Source organism: Arvicola amphibius, chromosome 8 (genome assembly GCF_903992535.2).
Source record: "Arvicola amphibius chromosome 8, mArvAmp1.2, whole genome shotgun sequence".
Classification (NCBI taxonomy): domain Eukaryota; kingdom Metazoa; phylum Chordata; class Mammalia; order Rodentia; family Cricetidae; genus Arvicola; species Arvicola amphibius.
In genome coordinates, this window is record NC_052054.1 from 51,000,721 (window position 1) to 51,020,735 (window position 20,015).

The following is a 20,015-nucleotide window of genomic DNA, read 5'->3' on the forward strand; positions in this document are numbered from 1 at the left end:
GTCCCACCCTGAGCTAAGGTGTAACACAGCCCCTAGCCTCCCTGTTCTTCCCTTGTGAAGTGTAGGAAAATGATAATACCCATGTTTGGGGAGTTTGAATTCGGTGTGAGCATTTTCCAGTGCACAGTGCAACACCTGGCCTACAGCGAGCACTTCTTATGTAGGCTATGACCGCCAAGATTTGGAGCCTTCATCTCTATAGTGCCCCATCCCATAAACATACAGCATCCATTTATTAGCTCATCATTCTGTGTGTCATAAGCTGGCACACAGCATGACTGACATCAGGGTGCCGGTGGAGCTGTCATCCTGAGACCTTGCTAGGGAGGAGTCCGTTTCCTGACTCTCACGGGCTCTTGATCAAGCTCAGTTACTGTCGTTGTGGGACTGACAGCCCAGTTCCTCGCTTCTGCCAGCTGTGAGCACTCCTCAGCTCCGGAGATCCCCACAGGTCTGTTCCCGGGTTAAGAACTACAGTCGAGGAGAGCCTTGCTCCGTACACCTCTCTAACACATCAGCTCTGCATGTCCAGAAGCAGCCAGTCTTCCAGGGCTTCCTCGATGAGGTCAGCTCTTCGGGATAACGTCTTTTTTAAAATCAGCTCTTCCAAGTCACACAGCCTGTCACCGAAGTGGTTGTCTCATTCACACATCCCAGGGGCTGTGCAGGGAGTGTTCTTAGGGGCAAGAGTCTTGGGAGGCAGCTCAGAATCTTGCCTAGCACAGCACAACCTTAGCAAGGCACATATTCTCATTTCTTCCCTCCAGCTGGCAGCAAGTAGATTTTTTTCCAAATGGGCAGAGCCCTCTGCTGTGCCAAGGCTGGTTGACCCCCAGCACCAAGGCCTATGTGGCTCAGCCCCCAAGATCTTAACAGTTGCACAATGCAAACCCAGCTGGACCTTTTCTTTGCCTTGGGGCCTCCAGGAGTGCTTATGTAACCAAGAGGCACCAAGATGGTCCTGCTCTTGGTGATACTATAGAGACCCCTGATACTATAGGATGTTTGCAATCACAGAGCTGTGTGAAGGGCTTGAGGCTACACTGTGACATAACAGTATAAAGTGATTACATGTGCTATGCGCGTGGAGCAGGGTGTGGCCTGTTGTGTCTAGCAGCTTTTCCCCAGTTGGGTCATGCTACTGGCACATTTGAAAAGATTTGCAAAAATACATAAACTTTAGTAAGCTGGGTCTTTCTGTTATATGCATAATAGAAACAGGGCTCTTCTGCTTTCAGACTTATTGAAAAGCAGGGGTTTGTTGCTATAATCTGGACATCTCTACCATGCACACACATGATTGGGTTGGTCAGATGCTCCCCTGCCAGCTCTGCTAGACCCAAAACGTGGACTGGAGCCATAGTATGTGATGTGGTATCTTACAAATTAGAACTCCAGGACCCATGTTTTCAGAGTGTCACTCACCCACAAATCCAAAGCAAGTGGGATAGTAAGGGTCATGAACCAGCCTCTACAAAAATACCACTCGCCAGGGTAGGGTTCTGGTAGCTCCAGTGAATACTCAAATTGCCCATGTTTAATTTCCAGTTGCTTAAAACACCCGGATCCCAAGAGGTAGGAGTAAGATTTAAAAAAAGAAAAAAGCAAAAGAAAAAAAGAACCTGCATTAACATGATACAAAAAAAATGAACAGACCAGATGAAGGTTGCGGGCTACATTCATGGTTAAACATTCTGTTGCTAGGACAAAACAAGTCACCTCACACCCTAGACCAAAACATTCTGTAAGCAAACCTCTCCTTGGGTGGAATTCAATGCTATCTCCATAAAGGAACTTAGCCAGATCCTTAGACTTTTGTTTGAGGGAGAAACACATCTACTTCTCTGTTCCTGAAATACAAGGTCTGGATATATTAGCCACACCTGTTGACAATAACCTTGAGAGAGCAGAACTCTGACCTAAATCTAGGTGGGACCTTTGTTTGAGGTAGAAACACAATGACCTTGAAGCAATGTATGTTCCAACTCCCTGACCTTTGGTCAACATGGAAATCGGCTCACGTTTTTGGGCTTCCACAGGTAAGTACACTCCATGTTGGTGGACATAAAAACCACAGCATACAGCTGAACAGGGATGCTCTTATGTGAGCCCAAATGCCTGGAAGTTTGCCTCACGGCAAGGAGCCTGATGACACTGAATGTAGTTCCTGTAATTTCCTGCGAGTCCTCATCAAGAAATGGTTAGACTGTGTGACCCAGTTGGGAGCGAGAAGACCACAAGCTCTCACACACATTTTCTCTACGAGTGACTCTTAGTGTCTGGATCCTGCATTATTTCTGTTTTTTCACGTTGCTATTTCTGCCTTTACTTCTGATTCTTCATCTCTGTCAGTCAGTAAGAGAAAAGAGCAAGCAAGATCTGCGCAGAAGCATTAGTCCACTCAGAACATCAAACACGTGCAATGTGCTCGCTCGTTCCATAAAAGACGATCTTCTCTGAAGTAATTTCGATTGTTTGAATTTACTCACTTGGCATCTGTACCTTGCTGCTGTGTGCTCAGCTCTGCTCCAGGCATTTGAAACCCATGTACCTTTGAAGCAAAGGACCAGCAGCCAATCCCTGACTTCAAGGAATGCAAGGAGTTAAGCCTTTCCCTCTACTGTTTAATAAAACTAATAAAATTGGTCATATATTACATTGTGAGACTCTTTTAGAGACTTTAGAAGGTTGTCTTTTCTTTGTTTGGTGGGATATGATGCCCTGTTTTCTGCCAGGGTTCTAATGGGGGTTGCTTCGTTGCATAAGAAAGATGGTTTGGAATGAAAGTTCTTGTTAGTGTTAGGTTTTCTCCAGGGTAACTCCACTAACATTCGAGTCAGGAACTGCTTGTTGCAGGAGGCCATTCTGTGTGTTGTAGGATGTTTGGCAGCAACCCTGGCATAATCCCACTAGATACACAAGTACCCTTTTCCCTGAGTTTTGACAACTGAAAACATCTCCAGACATTGCCTGCCATGTCTCTTGGTGGGCAGGGATGACAGATGTGGATGTGACCTGTGAGTCTAGGCTCACATCCTCTGCTGAAGTCTGTGAAACCCCCAAAGGAAAAAGCACTTGGGGCAGGTATTTTCTGTCTGGCCCTTGCCAACGCTCAGGGCAACTTTCTACCATGGAGGAGTTAATATAAAGTGAGCAAGATATTTATCAGTCAGATGGAGCAACATCAGCAGCAGTGATGAAATGCCCTCAGTAATCATGCCTTGGAGATAGTTCACATTTCCTGTTGGAAAGTTGTTAAAAGTCGCTCACTGACCGTAAGTTAGAGAGCATCTTGGACACAGCATGCTGTAAATTAATCTCGGATGATTTATGAGGAAATGGGTTCCAGATTCGGTGATCTCAGCTCAAGTAGTAGGCGGCTGCCTGATAAACATTCTCGTTCTCAAGAACTCAGACTCAACTCGCTGAGTATTTGCTGGGGTGGAGAGAGGAGAGCTTTGGAGTGGCTAGTGCACCATGCTATGGTCTAGGAGACCTTGGTGCTTGGGAACAGCCACTGGGCATGTCCTCACTCCTGTGACAGCCCCTACGTTGCTCTCCGATTTCTTCCTATCCTGTGCCAGCCCTGCCCTCCCCAGTGAGGATGTGTTATTAGACACGATGGCACATGTTTCTTATTTCACTCTTTGGTCCCAAAAGCTACTTTTCAGAGTTTGGCAGGGACACCCACTGCAAGTTCTGCCTGCCTCCTGTCCACTTACAGTCCAAAGTGGTGACGCTTGTTACCCTCCCTTCTATTTCTGAGTTATCTTCACTTCTCGCATACATACCAGAGTGTTAGAAAGTTCAGGACAGGGGCTGGGTGTGGGAGCTCACGCCTTTCAGACCAGCACTCAGGAGGCAGACACAGGCAGACCTCTGAGAGTTCAGGCCAACCTGGTCTACATAGTGAGTTCCAAGACAGCCGGAGCTGCATAGTGTAGCTATGATCTGCAAAAAAATAAATAAATAAATAAATAAATAAAAATTTAAAAAAAGGAAAGAAAAGTAGGACCTAATACTGATGAAAGTGACTGAGAGAAAGGTTGGATTTAGTAGAGAGAAAGAGAAAAAGAGACGCAAGAGAGAGGATTTTCACTCATTCCGTTGTTACTTATTCAGCAACTGCGTCCTGGACATTGGCAGTCGGTCTGTGAGGAATCGGACTTTAGTCCACAGGGCGGTGGGACAAGTGGACAGAACATCTTCTAATTTGGCACAGTGGCTCCCAAGCATCCCCAAGCAGTAGGCAGGAGCTAAAGCAGGAAGGGCAAGGTAAAATGGATGAGCCATGAGGAGACCTCAGATCTGGGTCTTCTTTGGAGGTTTACCCAGGTGAGGTAACCGCCCCTCCTCAGGGAGGCAGGTGTGAGGGGGTGGAATGACAGCTGCTCAGGACTCTCATCCCCCCCCCCCCCCGTTACCTCTGGAACACAGCAATGGTCTTCTTAAATGATTTTAAGAATGTCAAACACTTAATCAAAATTTGAAATGCTAATTAGCGGCTTTAAACGCTTGTTTCTGGAGGCTATCATGACAGCCTCTTCGGTTCTGCACAGTTCTGTTTCCCGTCTGTAATGACTTCATGGTTTTAATCCCAATCATCATTTGTGAGTAAAGATTAAGTGCCCACGAGTGTGGACGTCGAGTACGTAGGCTGTGTCCTGGCTGTGTTCTGGCTTTTCCAGCTTGCCTGACATCCCTCTTAGATTTCCTTTGCCGTATTGAAAGATTTGACGCTAGCGTTGGAAAACGGACCTTATTGCTCACACATTGTTTTCTTAGCTGACTTTAAAAAAAAAAAAAAAAAAAAAAAAGCATAAGGAGCTGGTGGGCTGTTCGGGGGCAGGTATGTGGTAATGTGGAGTTTCTAGGGGCACAGGCCTCTAGTGTGAGGGAAATTGAATGTGGTGGGCATTGCTCTCTGTGACCATGCCATCATCCAGCAGGTGAGGAACAGAGTATTGCAGAGAATGGAGCCACCTCCTAACACCAGCCCCTTCCTCTGCTCTTGTCAGCCTGGTCATTCGCCCCTCTCTCTAGGAAAGCAGCCAGAAGCATGCCTGCTCATGCGCCTCTTTTCTCTTCCCGTCAGGAACTTGGATAATGGGCTGTGTGCAATGTAAGGATAAAGAAGCAGCGAAACTGACGGAGGAGAGGGACGGCAGCCTGAACCAGAGCTCCGGGTACCGCTATGGCACAGACCCCACCCCTCAGCACTACCCCAGCTTCGGCGTGACCTCCATCCCAAACTACAACAACTTCCACGCGGCTGGGGGCCAGGGACTCACCGTCTTTGGGGGTGTGAACTCTTCCTCTCACACTGGGACCCTGCGTACGAGAGGAGGGACAGGTAAGCCGCAGACAGTTGGGCGAGCTGAGGGTGCGGCTGGCTGGGGTACAGCTGTGCTGTTTCTAAGCTACTGGTGTGTGTGGGTGTGTGTGGGTGGGTGTGTGTGTGTGTGTGTGTGTGTGTATGTGTGTGTATGGGGTGGGTGGAGGTGTGCCACAACGAGTGTGTGGCAGTCAGAGGACAACTTTCAGGAGTTGGTTCTCTCCTTCACTGTTCCAAGGATCAACCTTGGATGATCAGGCTCAGGCAGCAAATTCCTTTACCCCCGAGCCATCTGGCCAGCCCCTTGGCTGTGCCCTTGATTACTATGGCAGCTCTGTATTGATGCTCCAGTTGACTCACTTTGACTAGGGCTTTAGCAGAGAAGTTTCAGTCAACTTTACCCATCATCTCCCATTCAAAACAAAAGGCCCAAGTTGAATATCCAAGATCAAAATGCCTGGCTTTGGGACCTGAGAGGCCTCCTGTTAGTGCTCTGAGAATTCTGCATGGGTCAGGGCCCTGCGGTGTCCTCCTCAGCCAAGCGTTCCCACCTCTGGCCACCCTGAATACCTAACGCGGCTGCTCTAAAGCATGGCTCCTGAGCCCTATCCTGGGTCTTCTGCACCAGAGGCCTCAGGCCTGGCTCTGGGGTGCACCTCAAGGTCCCTACTATCGATGTACCCCTCCCTCACTTCTAGGGTAACTTCTGTCCCTCTTCTTCCCACTCACAGCCTGCCAGCCACCTCCTGGCCAGTGTGGTTATTTGGCAGCATGCTTTTACCATTAGCTCAAGTTCTCGGTATTTCAACCTGATAAGCCCTCAGCTTCTCGTATATCTCTGCATTTTGCTCTGTTATATTCTGTGTATGTGTGTTATGCTGTTTTGTGTGTGAGTTTTGAGACAGGCTATCACTTTGTGGCTCAGGCTGTTCTCAGACTATTAGCAACCCCCTGCCTTGGCACATGTTTGGGAGTACAGCCATGAAACATCACACCCAGCTACGTGTTCTGAAGTTGAGTTTTGTACACCAAGACATTTTCATCTTCTCTCCCTCTCCCTCTCCCTCCCCTCCCCCAGGCTTTCTTTTCTTCAATGCCACAAGGCTAGGTTTCACTGCCATCTCTGTTCGCTGACGTAGCTATAATGTTTTAGAACATATCTGGCGTACATTCTCACGTGTTTGCTACAGTTGCTGTGAGTTGCCTCATGCATCTTTAGTCTGCCAAATCCTCGCCCAGTGCACAAACCATGGTAACCAGATATTTGACATTATTTGTTCCAAAGTTGTTTATTACAAAACTTGAAAAGAATGTAGCATCTCTCAGCTCTTCTGGGGACAGATGCCTCCTGTCGTCTGTGACAGCTCATGGCGTCTTTCCCCTGGAGAGCTGATGCTGCTGAAGCCTTAGTAGGGTCTTTGTCCATGTGTGGCGTATGGCAGTGGAAGAGGGCACGGGCCTGAGCTGGACACCATCTCTTCCTGCGGTGCTCTGTCAGTTTCTGCCCCACAGAACAGATATCTGTGTTCATGCTGTGCTACAGAGACACCATCTCATCCTAAATCCAGCTGCATATGAGACTCCCACAAACCTCCAGTTCCCCTCCAACCAGGAGCCTGAGAAGGAAGCAGACAGGCAGTCTAGGGCTGTTTGTCCTTAGAAGATACAGAAGAAAGGGAAAGCTTACAGTACACTACACGCACGCACGCGCACACACACACACACACACACACACACACACACACACGCACGCACACGCCCTCCACTATGAGAAAGGTTGAGTGTTTTGTAGCCCTAACTCTTTAATTCAGCAGACATAAGCATCATCATGTTGATTCATTTATGAAGGCTGGGTGTGAAGACTGTACATCTCGTTCATTAAGGGCTCCAACATGGGCTCCTTGTCAAACCTGAGTGTGTACACCAGCCAGGGACAATCTTAGTGAAAGAGCCACCTGGCTCCTTATAAAGTTTGAAGCTTCAAAGGCAGTGCCCTGGAGCTAGAATGGTGGCTTAGGGGTTAAGAACCCATGCTGCTCTTACAACGGACCCAGGTCCTGTTCCTAGCACCCCCTTCAGGGAGCTCACAGCCACTCACAGCTCCAGTTCACGGGGACCCAGGGTCCTCTTCTGGCCCCACAGGCTCTGACGCATATATGGTGCACATGCATATACATAGGCAGAATCACATACATATAAAAATAAGTTTTAAAGAAACAGGGCCCTAGGATATTGGCCTATGTCCCTTCCTTGGGTGGTTGTGTAGTGTGTCCTGGCTCTAGGATGTTGGCTGATGTCCCTTCCTTGGGTGGTTGAGTTGTGTGTCCCGGCTCTAGGATGTTGGCCGATGTCCCTTCCTTGGGTGGTTGAGTTGTGTGTCCCGGCTCTAGGATGTTGGCCTATGTCCCTTCCATGGGTGTTTGGGTTGTGTGTTCCGGCTCTAGGATGTTGGCCGATGTCCCTTCCATGGGTGGTTGTGTTGTGTGTCCTGGCTCTAGGATGTTGGCCAATGTCCCTTCCTTGGGTGGCTGTATTGTGTGTCCTGGCTCTAGGATGTTGGCCGATGTCCCTTCCTTGGGTGGTTGTGTTGTGTGTCCTGGCTCTAGGATGTTGGCCGATGTCCCTTCCTTGGGTGGTTGTGTTGTGTGTCCTGGCTTTCTGGCAGCGTTGTCCTCAGTCCCCTGAGGCCACTAGCAGTGTCTGCATTCTCTCCGGCCTCCTGTGCTTCCTCCTCCATCCACCCCATCGAGTAAGAGGGTTGGAAGGTCTTCCATACAGAGGTGGCTTGCTTCTGGCTTGACATTATAAAAGGAGAGGCACCTGTAGTGTGATTAATAAAAACCTAGAGACAGAAAAGATCAGAAAAGCAAAGCAGCCAGCCACTGGCTCTTACCTCTACCTCAGATTAGAGGCAGGTGATCCTGCCTCCAGAGACTGATCCTGAGAGCTGTCTCCTCCTGTTTTATATTCCTCTCTAGTGCGGGGATTAAAGGCATACACCACTACCACCCAGTTTCTCTGGCAAACCAGTGTGTCTGCTGGGATTAGAGGTGTGTGCCACCCCTGCCTATTCTGTAAGGCTGACCAGTGTGGCTGTTTTACTCTCTGATCTTCAGAAAATACAAATGAAATACCACTACAGGCATCTGTTACAGAAATATGGAATTAGAGTAGGCATGACCGTAGAGGCACACAGATTTCAGTCATACTCTGCCACCCTGTCAGAGAAACCTTAAAAAAGGAAGACAGTACCGAATGAGCCCTGCTCTGTGGTGGGGACATCTGCCTGAGACAGCTGAGAAGATCATTCTTCCTCCAGTCCTGTGCTCTGGTCAGTCCTTGGGACACATCTCCCTACAAGCACCAACCTCCCCAGCAGTGTGACACTTGGGAGAGGTGGAGCCATGTGCTCTTAAATCATTGTGGCAGCATGTCCTTTGAAATAGGTCAAAATCTATGTGAGAAGCCAGGTTACAGAGAAATTAAAAGTTCCCTTCAGCTATCACTTCCTGTGTAACAGCCACTAAGCTTAGCAGCTCCAGCATGACGCATTGCGATCTCACGTTTATTTCCTGTGTTTCTGTGGGTCTGAATCTTGAACCGACAGCTTGGTCGCTCAGGAGAGGCCATGTTCAGGGCATGCTGACTACAGTTTTACTAAGAATGAACTGCTCCTCACTCCTGTAGTCTGGGCAGGATCCAGTTCCTGGCTGGGGGTTAGCCAGTTGATTTTCACGAGCGCCTTGCCAGCGTGGCGCCCTTCGTAATCAGAGTCCACAGGGTAGTGAGGCAGTAGAGAAGTCTGTCTCCTGAAAAGATGTATCCCACTAGGGACATCCTGTCACTTTGAATCGAGCCATTGTGTTCGTAAGGGAGAGAGGCTGCACAGAGCGTGAGAACCACACAGGAGTCACGAGCACTGCCCTGGAATTCCATCTGCCAGATGCAGCAAGCCCTAGACTGAGTGAGACACCAGGCATTTGCTTACTTGTTTGTTTTGCTTTTGATAGTAAACCTCTAGAATGGGGGAAGGGTCCCTGCGGGTGAGCAGATACCAAGACATAGGCTGGGTCTGAGGAAGATTGGGGAGACTGAAGACAGGTAAATTCAAGGCAGGAGAACAAAGCGGGCAGGAGATGCAGCAGGAGGGCCTCATGGCTGGTAGCTATTGCCACAGCTGCAGGTGCCAAGGGCAGTCGTCTCCAAGTCCCCCCAGGCTGCAGAGGAGGTCTCCTGTCCTTTCACTGGTATTCATTTTACCCAAGCCTTGTCACAAGTGTCCAGGGAAGCGGGTAGGCACATCTGGTGGCAGTAAGTGCTGCAGAACCATGCCAGGCAGAACCCTGCCTCTTCCCTAGTACTCACCCACAGTTGCACAATGAGATGTCCCTCAATTCCAGGTTTCTGTCATAACATCCCCTCTACAAAGACCGCGGTAGAAATCCAGCCATGGTGTCCCATGTTAATTACAATACCTCGTGTTATTAATGTTGAATAAACATAGATTTTTAAGGCTGAGACTTTAGCAGAGGTGTAATTTCTTAGTATACACCTGTATAATAATATCCTTCCTTGTTTTGGCAGGAGTGACACTCTTTGTGGCTCTTTACGACTACGAAGCACGGACAGAAGATGACCTGAGTTTTCACAAAGGGGAAAAATTTCAAATATTGAACAGCTCGTAAGTTTGGGCTGGGGGGAGATGAAGCACACACACCTTGTGCTTTGGGAAAAGGTTCTTGTGACAGTCTCATCAGATAGCTGAAGCTAAGAGAATGAGTTCACTAGCTCATAGCGGTACAGCCTGAATGAATGGGTGGTTTAAAAAAAAGTACAGTATTACTTGGCACTCTATGCTAAATTCCCCTCTCCAACTAAAGGACTTTTGAAAACAGAGAGCAGAGTTTGTTTTAGAATCTATTTTTTAATTTATGTGTGTGTGCATGCACATACGTGTGTGTATATATATATATGTGTGTGTATATATGTATATATGTGTGTGTGTGTACATATGTATATGAGAGAGTGAGCTGTTGTTTGGATGTGTGATGTGTGCAAGTGCCTGCATCAAGGTCAGGGGAAGCCATCAGGTGGCCTCTGTCACTTTGAGGCAGCTCTGTCCTTGGACCTGAATCTCCTGGTTGTCAGTTTGGCTGGCAGCCAGCGAGCCCCAGAAATCCTCCTGTCTCCACCTCCCCCCACACACAGCACTGGGGTTACAGGCTTGTGACAGGGATGCTGGGGTGCCAGTAGTCCTAACCACCAACCATCTCTCCAGCCCCAGGGTCTGTGCTTTCGCATTTTAGCAAAAATCTTAAAAGACCCAGCCTTCCCATCCCTCCTCCACACCACACACACACACACACACACACACACACACACACTCAGATGACTGGCACATGATTTGGCTGCCTGTGTCACTTGCTCTCTGCCTTGAGATTTTCCCCCACATTTCAGCTGTGGGCCCTGGCAGAAGTCTCACTCTTCAGGCCAGCGACAGGACCCACTACTCTTGACAACCGTGAAGGTGGCTCCAAGTGAAAGCGTGAGAGCGTCTGTGCTCTGTAAGAAGGAAGCAGAAGCATTTCACCCACGTGAGAGTGGCAGCGAAGGCTGTGTGTTAAGTGTGGCCACTGGGAACGGCTGTAAACAGGGAATAAAACTTAGGGCTGACATCCTTACCGAGCTCCACCTTCATCCCTTGCAGAGGAAGAGCAAATGGGGGCCAGGTTTCTCTAGATTCCAAAACATGACCCCTTAGATCCAGGCAGTGTGCATGGATGAGGGAACGGCAGGAAAACCCAGGCTCCTAAGAAAATGGTAGTGTCATGGCTCAGCACCTCACGTGTCTTGATGTGTGCTCCCCAGTCATGGGGAAAGATTGCTGCTGGGGCTGCGCACATCAGGGGTTCGCTTGTGCTACCGAGTCTGATTGCCTCTCTACTTGGATTTCATGGTAGCTGAAGGGTTAGAAGCTTGGCTCTTCAACCTCTTTAAAAAGATGAAAGAGGGAGGTAAGAGGTGACATACCCCAGGAGAGAGGGGGTGTGGCAACAGGGGACTCCTGTAACCTAAAGACTGCCTCCTTCCTGGGGTGCCCCTGGCTTGCAGCCCTGAACTCTGAGAACATACCAACTTTCAGCAGTAAACCCCAGTACCTCCAGAGACGCTGGTGACTCAGTGTCGTGGACGTTGTCTGCATGACACCAGGGATATTGTCAGTACTAACAAAGGAGTGGGTGTATGCTGTTTCTTAATTTGCTGAAGTACATGCAGAAATGTGCATATAACCATGCCTGGTGATGCTTGTATAGCAATGTAATTACTAACTTACTACCTTGCAAATTCAGACTTTAAAAAAAAATGTAAAAATTGATACCTTTATGTTACATGTCTCTTACCACAATTTTTTTAAACATAAAATTTATGTTACTCTCACAAACTAAGCTTGTCTATGCAGCCAGCACCCAAGTTGAAAGCGTTTCCCTCCCCCACTAGGGATCTGCAGACACAGGAATTTCTTTAATAGTAAACAGCTGTCATTTATTGAAAGCTCCTTATGTACTGCCCATGTGCTAAGTTACAATTGCTGTCATTTATTCTTCACGACAACTGTCTGAGGTCTTTGTCACAGTATCTATGTGACATCTGAGAGCTGGAGGGCACAGGTTAGAGAACCGAGCCCACAGTCCTGGCAGGTGGCAAAGCCCGGGGTGAGGGGTAAGGTTCAGAATTCCCAGTGTGATGTCAGGTGTGACCTTGGAAAAGCCCAGATGCTGCCATCAAAGGCAGCTGGAGTTTCCAAGTGACAGGAAAAGATTTAGAAAGTTGGCTGGCGAGTTGGAGAGGGGGAATTTGGCTTTGATCTCCTCTCATTTGTGAATGCTGTTAGTTTGAGTCTTCCATGAATGCTGCCTGTCAGAGTCTGTTGAGTGGGCTGATAAACCTTCCCAATGTGTACAGTAGTCTTTAAATGCCGAGGACGGCTAGAAAAAACTCTGTAGGCCCCCGGAAGTAAGAAGTAGGAGGGGTGGAGAGAAGCGGGTAAAGCTCTGGGCATCCACACGCTGGGCATCCACACGCTCCTGATGCAGACCTCTCTATTCAGGTTGCAGGGCACGGCCATGTTAGTCATGGCAGTGTCAAATTCCCAACATCCTCTTTGGTACAGGAAGGATCTACGACATCAACAGTGAATTCTAGAGAAACATTGAAGGGAGGGACGCTGTCCGTCCCACTCTGTATTTGTATTTGGATGCTTAGCTTTTAGTGCTTGCAGAGCCCTGTGGCCTTCTAATCCTGCTCTCGCAGAAGAGAACATTGCACAGGGGCTTTTCCCTTAAGAGTGCAGCTCTTCATCCTACGCGCCATCTAAGTGCCCCAGTTCAAGGTTATGGAAAAGAAAAGTAAGCTTTGTACCGCAAAGCGGTATGTGGAGTCAAGGGTAATAACAGGGAAGGAAAACCAGCGAAGGGAAAACAAAGCACCGACATAGAGCAGATGGCACAGAGGCCCTCCTTCCCTCCCCCCCTCCCTCCTCCCTCCGTCCCTCTCTCCCTCCCTCCCTCCCTCTCTCCCTCTCTCCTGCAGCCCAGCCCTGTCTCTCAGCCCTGGCAGGAGAGGGCTGGGGTGTTCTCCTGGGGGCAGCTGCTACCCCTCCTCTCACCCCTCCTCTCGTATGTCCCTCTCCTGACCCACTCCATCAAGAGGCCCTCACCCCCCATAGTGTGTACAGGGCAGTGCTCCAAAGGGCCCCACGCAGCGCAGACGGGTTGGAGGGCTGGTTGTGACGTTAGCAAGTGGGAGCTCACTCTGCGCTGTGTCTAAGTTCACCTATTTTATTCCCTGTCTTCGCACTTCGTAGCTAGTGACTTCACCATCTTGAAAGAACAAGTCTTTAAAATGCAATCGATATTTTACACATACGGAATCATGGTCATTGCCCGGAACCCACTGAAAGTTCTTGTCTCTCACAATCAGGAAAAAAAAGAAAAGAAATTTTTTTTTTTTGTATGTTTGTTTTCTTGATTACCCGGTTATGATAAAAGTTATTACATAGAGGTTCTCTCTCAGTGAGAAGGACAGCTGCCAAATGTAGGAAGAATCCAGTACTCCATGACTGGATAGGGCAAGGCTGGCTGCCCTTGGCAAAGCCACTTTCTGCCTCCATCTGGGCTCCTAGCACCTGGAACCACAGCCCCATGAGGGTCTTTAAGGCTTAGAGACAGGAATGGAGGAACAGGGGGCTATCATAACTACCTAGAAACCATTCTCAATCAGTGTCAGGGGTTAAATCATGGGTTTGATTCAAAACAGTAAGATATCTCACCAAGTGTGAATTAATAAGAGAACTGAACTGTAAGAACAGTTTAGAGCAGTCCCAGGGAGATGTCCCCAGCAGGTAAGGCCCGGAACCTAGTCCAGTCCCCAGCAAGTAAGGCCTAGAACCTAGTCCAGTCCCCAGCAGGTAAGGCCCGGGACCTAGTCCAGTCCCCAGCAGGTAAGGCCCAGAACCTAGTCCAGCCCCCAGCAGGTAAGGCCCGGAACCTAGCCCGGTCCCCAGTAGGTAAGGCCCAGAACCTAGCCCAGTCCCCAGCAGGTAAGGCACAGAACCTAGTCCAGTCCCCAGCAGGTAAGGCCCGGAACCTAGCCCGGTCCCCAGTAGGTAAGGCCCAGAACCTAGCCCAGTCCCCAGTAGGTAAGGCCCAGAACCTAGCCCGGTCCCCAGCAGGTAAGGCACAGAACCTAGTCCAGTCCCCAGCAGGTAAGGCCCGGGACCTAGTCCAGTCCCCAGCAGGTAAGGCCCGGAACCTAGCCCGGTCCCCAGTAGGTAAGGCCCAGAACCTAGCCCAGTCCCCAGCAGGTAAGGCACAGAACCTAGTCCAGTCCCCAGCAGGTAAGGCCCGGAACCTAGCCCGGTCCCCAGTAGGTAAGGCCCAGAACCTAGCCCAGTCCCCAGTAGGTAAGGCCCAGAACCTAGCCCGGTCCCCAGCAGGTAAGGCACAGAACCTAGTCCAGTCCCCAGCAGGTAAAGCCTAGAACCTAGTCCAGTCCCCAGCAGGTAAGGCCCTGGACCTAGTCCAGTCCCCAGCAGGTAAGGCCCGGGACCTAGTCCAGTCCCCAGCAGGTAAGGCCCAGAACCTAACCCAGTCCCCAGCAGGTAAGGCCCGAGACCTAGTCCAGTCCCCAGCAGATAAGGCCTAGAACCTAGTCCAGTCCCCAGCAGGTAAGGCCTAGAACCTAGTCCAGTCCCCAGCAGGTAAGGCCTAGAACTTAGTCCAGTCCCCAGCAGGTAAGGCCTAGAACCAAGTCCAGTCCCAGCAGGTAAGGCCCGGGACCTAGTCCAGTCCCCAGCCTGTAAGGCTCAGAACCTAGTCCAGTCCCCAGCAGGTTGGCCCCGAACCTAGCCCAGTCCCTAGCAGGTAAGGCACAGAACCTAGTCCAGTCCCTAGCAGGTAAGGCCCAGAACCTAGTTTAGTCCCCAGTGCCCGCAGAGAAAGCTGAGTGGGGCAGCAATACTTGTAACGGAGTGCTGGGTGAGCAGAGATGGGAAGGAGGATCGCTGGCCAGGTGGCTCACTGAATCAACTAGCTTCAGGTCCAGTGAGAGACCCCATCTCAAAAATAAGGTGGAGAGGAATTGAGGAAGACACCAGCATCAACCTTTGGCCTCTGTAGACATGCACACACACATTGGCACGCATATCTGAACACACATGCATAACACACATGTATTACACACACACAACTGTAAATCTTACAAATAATGATTAACTATAGCAGATCAAGTCAAGTGTGAAAGGGGCCCTCAAGACCTAGCAATAGCACTTTTGGGCAAATATCCAAAGGATGCGCAGTCATACCACAAGGACATGTGCTCAACTATGTTCATAGCAACATTGTTTGTTATAGACAGAACCTGGAAACAACCTATCCTTATCCATTCAACCAAAGAATGGATAAGGAAAATGTGGTACATATACACAATGGAGTACTACACAGCAGACAATAATAATGACATCTTGAAATTTGCAGGCAAATGAATGGATCTAGAAAACATCATACTGAGTAAGGTAACTCAGACCCAGAAAGACAAATATCATATGTACTCACTCATAAGTGGCTTTTAGACATAAAGCAAAAAAAGCCTACAATTCATAATCCCAGAGAATTTAGACAACAAAGAGGTCTCTAAGAGAGACATACATGGATCTGATGTACATGGGAAATAGAAAAAGACAATATCACCTGAGTAAATTGGGAGCATGGGGACCATGGGAGGGGCGAGGAAGGGAGCCGAGCAGAAAAAAATATATAGCTCAATAAAACCAGTTTAAAAAAAAAAAAAAAACTCGAAACGCTAAAAAAAAAAAAAAATAGTGAAAGGGGCATCTTAGAGACCCACTCCAACTCAGCACAGTGTGCAGAAGGCACAGTTTGTAGGCGAATCGGTGCTGCCCTGATTTATTTGTTTGCCTCATAACTTCTGGAAGATGTTTTGAGTCTGTAGCTCCTCAAGGCCCAATGCGAGTGAAGTCTGAAGGAAATTCCTCAGGGTGTGACATTTACCTCATACTGGGCTGTGTATCTGTCACTTGTGTGTTGCTTATAGGATAGAGAGAAAAAAAAAATGACCCTGGCCGTCCCAGCAACAGAAGTCCAAGTGGTGGACTCTTTCTTGTGAATCAAAGCACACTTATTGTTTTGATAACTGACTATTGGATTCTAATGTGTGATAAACTGTTTCGGTGCCTGCACCAAACAACAAAGTGAATACTAACTTAAACTGGAACTTGCTTCATTAACACCGAATCACCTGAATAAAACTGGACTTGTCCCAATTTGCAGCAAGATGTATTGGCTTCCTGCCCTCGTCGATATTCTGACTTCACCTGAAATTGATGCTAGCCTTTCTTTTTCTTAATTTAATTCTATTATAACTCCCTTGATGAAAGTTTTCATGCGTTGGAAAGTAAGCCTGTGCTACAAGCACTTCTTTTTCCTTCACCCTTTCAGAGCCTTTCCCAGGTTGGGGGACTGGATGCAGAGAGGAGCCAGTGGGTGATTTTTTTCTTAATGGTGAAATGTCTCCATCTAGTGGAAGCTCAGAGCAGTAAAGATTGTCACTGTTGAAATGAAGGTGATGTTTCCCAAACCTTTTTCTTGAACACACATAATGGTTAGCATAACTTCCATGTATACATTTAGATGCTGGACTTTCAGCAACATATACTCCTGTGGGGCTAGAAGTGGGAACCATGCCATGCCATGGCCTTTTTCCCCCCCTTCCTGTGGTTCTGGGATTGGGAACTAGGGCACACTAGGCAACCAACCACTCTGCCACAGTGCGCCCCAGTCCCAAGTCACGAGTTGTACTACAAGGAAGAGAGACACACATACAGATTGTAGCTGAATAGATGTCCATGCACTTGGAAAATGATACTGCATTCTTTGGGTATTTTTATCTATGTAAATTCTTTGATATGTATAAATATTTCAAACAAGAATAATGCAGCTATAGCTAAAGGACTTTATGGACAAGAAAACTACAGTATCTGTTTAAAAGGAAAGTCTGAGAAACTTAGGAATATGCTTGTTTGAGACGGCATCTCACTATGTAGTCTGGCTGGCCTGGAGCTCACTGTGTGGACCAGGCTGGCTTCAGACTGCCTCTGCTTTCCAGGTGCTGGGACCAAGTGAGCGCTCCAAGGAATAAGTTTTTATACCCTTAGAACTAGAGAGACAGCTCAGGAGTTAGAGCACGTGCTGTTCTTCCAGAAGATCCAAGTTTGCTAGCCACACCCACATCAGGTAGCTCACAGCCATTCATAGCTGAAGGGAGTCAGAGGCCTCTGGCCTCACCTCCACCCTCGTACACATGACACACACACTCACACCTACACATGGACACCTCCAGTCTCGTGCACGTGACCACATACACACACACCATGCCTACACATGGACACCTCCAGTCTCGTGCACGTGACCACATACACACACACCATGCCTACACATGGACACCTCCAGTCTCGTGCACGTGACCACATACACACACACCATGCCTACACATGGACACCTCCAGTCTCGTGCACGTGACCACATACACACACACCATGCCTACACATGGACACCTCCACTCTCGTGCACATAACCACACACACCCACACTCACGCCTACTCATAATTTTTTAAAAAATAAATCTTTAAGAACAAACAGACACCTCAGTAGCAGTTTGATTCCCTGTGAACTATTCTGTCGTCCCATGGCCACACCCACTGGACTAGTCGCCATTTTTTTTTCTATGGCTTCTAAAACCCACCGGACTCACCGCTCCTTGGTACCCCTGCTCAGAAGTTTCATCTGTAGAAACCCTGAAAAGACTCCGGGTTAACAGAAGGCTAGATGTTGTTAGATTGGAGAGAATGTTCCCCCAGCCCTATGCCAGAACATTTTCTTCTTGCCTGAGAGCATCAACAGAGCCCAGGCAAAAGGTGATTTAAAAAAATATATATTGTAACTAAAAGCCTGGGGTTTCTCTTGTTACCTCAGAGGACTAAAGGAAGACAAGGAGGCCATGTGTCTGTCATAGTCGCAGGCTGGGAGGCCTGATGTGCAGGAGGACAGCCCTGCCCTCCCACCACTCCCCTGACCTCAGCGGTAGAGAGTCACAGCTAAACTCCACACAGCAGACCTTCTGCCCACCCACTGTTAATGGGAGGAAGCCCACACTCCATCCCTGCCTTTTGTTGCACAAAACCCTGCATGAATCCAAGCAAGTGGACACCTGTTTTCTGTACAGTGACTTTATACCAAGTGTTGAAAGTGCCCCCACCCCCTCTTCACACTCCCCAGCACTTAGCTGCTGTGCCTCAGAGTTTGCTGCCCTCTGCATTTTCCTGCCCCTGCTGTCCCGCGATGCACTGGCCCACCCTGCCTCAGATTCAGGCAGGATGAAGCTGTTGAGTGTTGATAGACTAACCCCCAGTTGAAAGTCTCTGAGGAAAGCCTGCCTTATGGTGATCATTCTACCCGCAGAACGCATGCCTTCCCTCTTTCTTAAGAGCAGGCAAGATGGGTACCCTAAGCAAAATGCGTCCCTCTCTGCACCTCCTAACAGGCTTCCCTCCCCCAGATAATCTGCAGTTTTCCCAGAGTGAGCTGGGGCTGCTCTCTGTGCTCCCCTACACACCTCATCCAAGTTTGCCTCCCACCCAGAGAACCACTTTTCCTGCAAGTGCACCCTCCCCAGAACCCCACGGGAGAGAGTGTGTGTTTGTTTTAGAATATCTAGGCTTGAGGATGACCTTGAACTTCTAGTCCTCCCTCCATCTCCTGCTGGGTATCGAACCTAGAGCCTCCTGGTGCAAGGCAAACATGGCTCAGCTGCATAATTTCACCAGAAGGCAAGAGGCAGCCCCGGCTTCAGCTCATGGTGATCTGGGTTATGAGCCATTTGGTCTTCTTAGGGCCTATGTCAGCTGTGCAGAAGGGGAGCAAGACTGCAGCAATTGCAAGGCAGAAGGGCTAATTACTGCATCAAGTCTGACTGCAGAGCGCTGCGCCGGATGACCCGGATGACGCAGTCATGTCTCTGCTCTTGTTCCTTTGCAGGGAAGGAGACTGGTGGGAAGCCCGCTCCTTGACCACGGGGGAAACTGGTTACATTCCGAGCAACTACGTGGCTCCAGTGGACTCTATCCAGGCCGAAGAGTACGTTGTTGTTGTTTTCTCTAACTACCTGCTTTTAAAAGTTAATCGTCACAGTAAATGCCAGCGACGTGGCACAGGAGAGTGAAGAAATTTACCCCTGATTGTGGCTTGAGAGAATATAATGCTGCTGTGTTGTTCTGATGCCTCTGGAACACACTGTTACCAGCTTCATATTTTCCTTTAAGCCCGTCCATTTTCTTATTTAGAAGCTTTGTACGAGTACCCCAAATGAAAACCCAATAACTTGCTCTAGATTACAAACTAACGTGGTGAAACTCCACTGCGGCATGCATTATTGACAGCCCACAGTGCCCCTGCAGTCTGCTCCCTGGGCGCTGAGGCAAATCATTACTAAAGATTACGCTAGGAGTCTTCTCCCTGATAATCAGAAATACCGAGAGTCCTGAAAAGACACCTTTGGACCCCAGGTAAAAAGTATTTCACATACAGCAAGTCCCACAACTTGGAAAATACTACAGTTTCAAATGATGTTTTCCTGTGAGGTCTTGGTTGTTTTCACGGAGACAGCCATTGGCTAGCCGTTAGCTGGCCTCACTCCCCAGTGTAGGAACCGTGGTGGAAGACATCGGGGTTCTCAAAAGATGAGTGCCTGAGTGTTGCTTCTTCTACCAGTGCCACTTGGAGGACTCTGGCAAGAGGAAAGGGACATTGATGTCCCGAGCTCAGGAACTTGGCCTCTGCCCCAGCCCTTGGCTCACTGCGTATTTAAGTCATAGTTATAAGGATTCCTGATATTTGGGGTTTTTTTAAAGATGAGGATAGTTCTTTTTAAAATAAGCCATGTATGGTTTTTATACATGCAGTTAATTAGCATTACGTTAAAGTGCTACTTAGATAATAATCCATTGTTCACCAAGCTGTCCTTCACCACTGTTGTTATTGACACAAGGCAAGAAAGACATTGCTCAGAGGTAATTGCTGTCATATCCTTCACCTCAACTGTTGCTACC

At 48.7% G+C, this 20,015-nt stretch overlaps 1 protein-coding gene across 2 annotated transcripts in view; it reads left to right on the forward strand.

Moving 5' to 3' along the window:
* The first annotated feature begins 5,100 nt into the window (after window positions 1–5,100).
* Window positions 5,101–20,015, forward strand: part of Fyn (FYN proto-oncogene, Src family tyrosine kinase) — a 52,933-nt gene continuing 38,018 nt past the window's right edge. For both annotated transcript variants that reach the window (XM_038340131.1, XM_038340132.1), the window contains exons 1-3: window positions 5,101–5,353; window positions 9,920–10,016; window positions 18,946–19,044. In XM_038340131.1, the coding sequence (XP_038196059.1) occupies window positions 5,107–5,353; window positions 9,920–10,016; window positions 18,946–19,044 (443 nt within the window). In that variant the 5' untranslated portion in view covers window positions 5,101–5,106. The remainder of the gene's footprint in view (window positions 5,354–9,919; window positions 10,017–18,945; window positions 19,045–20,015) is intronic.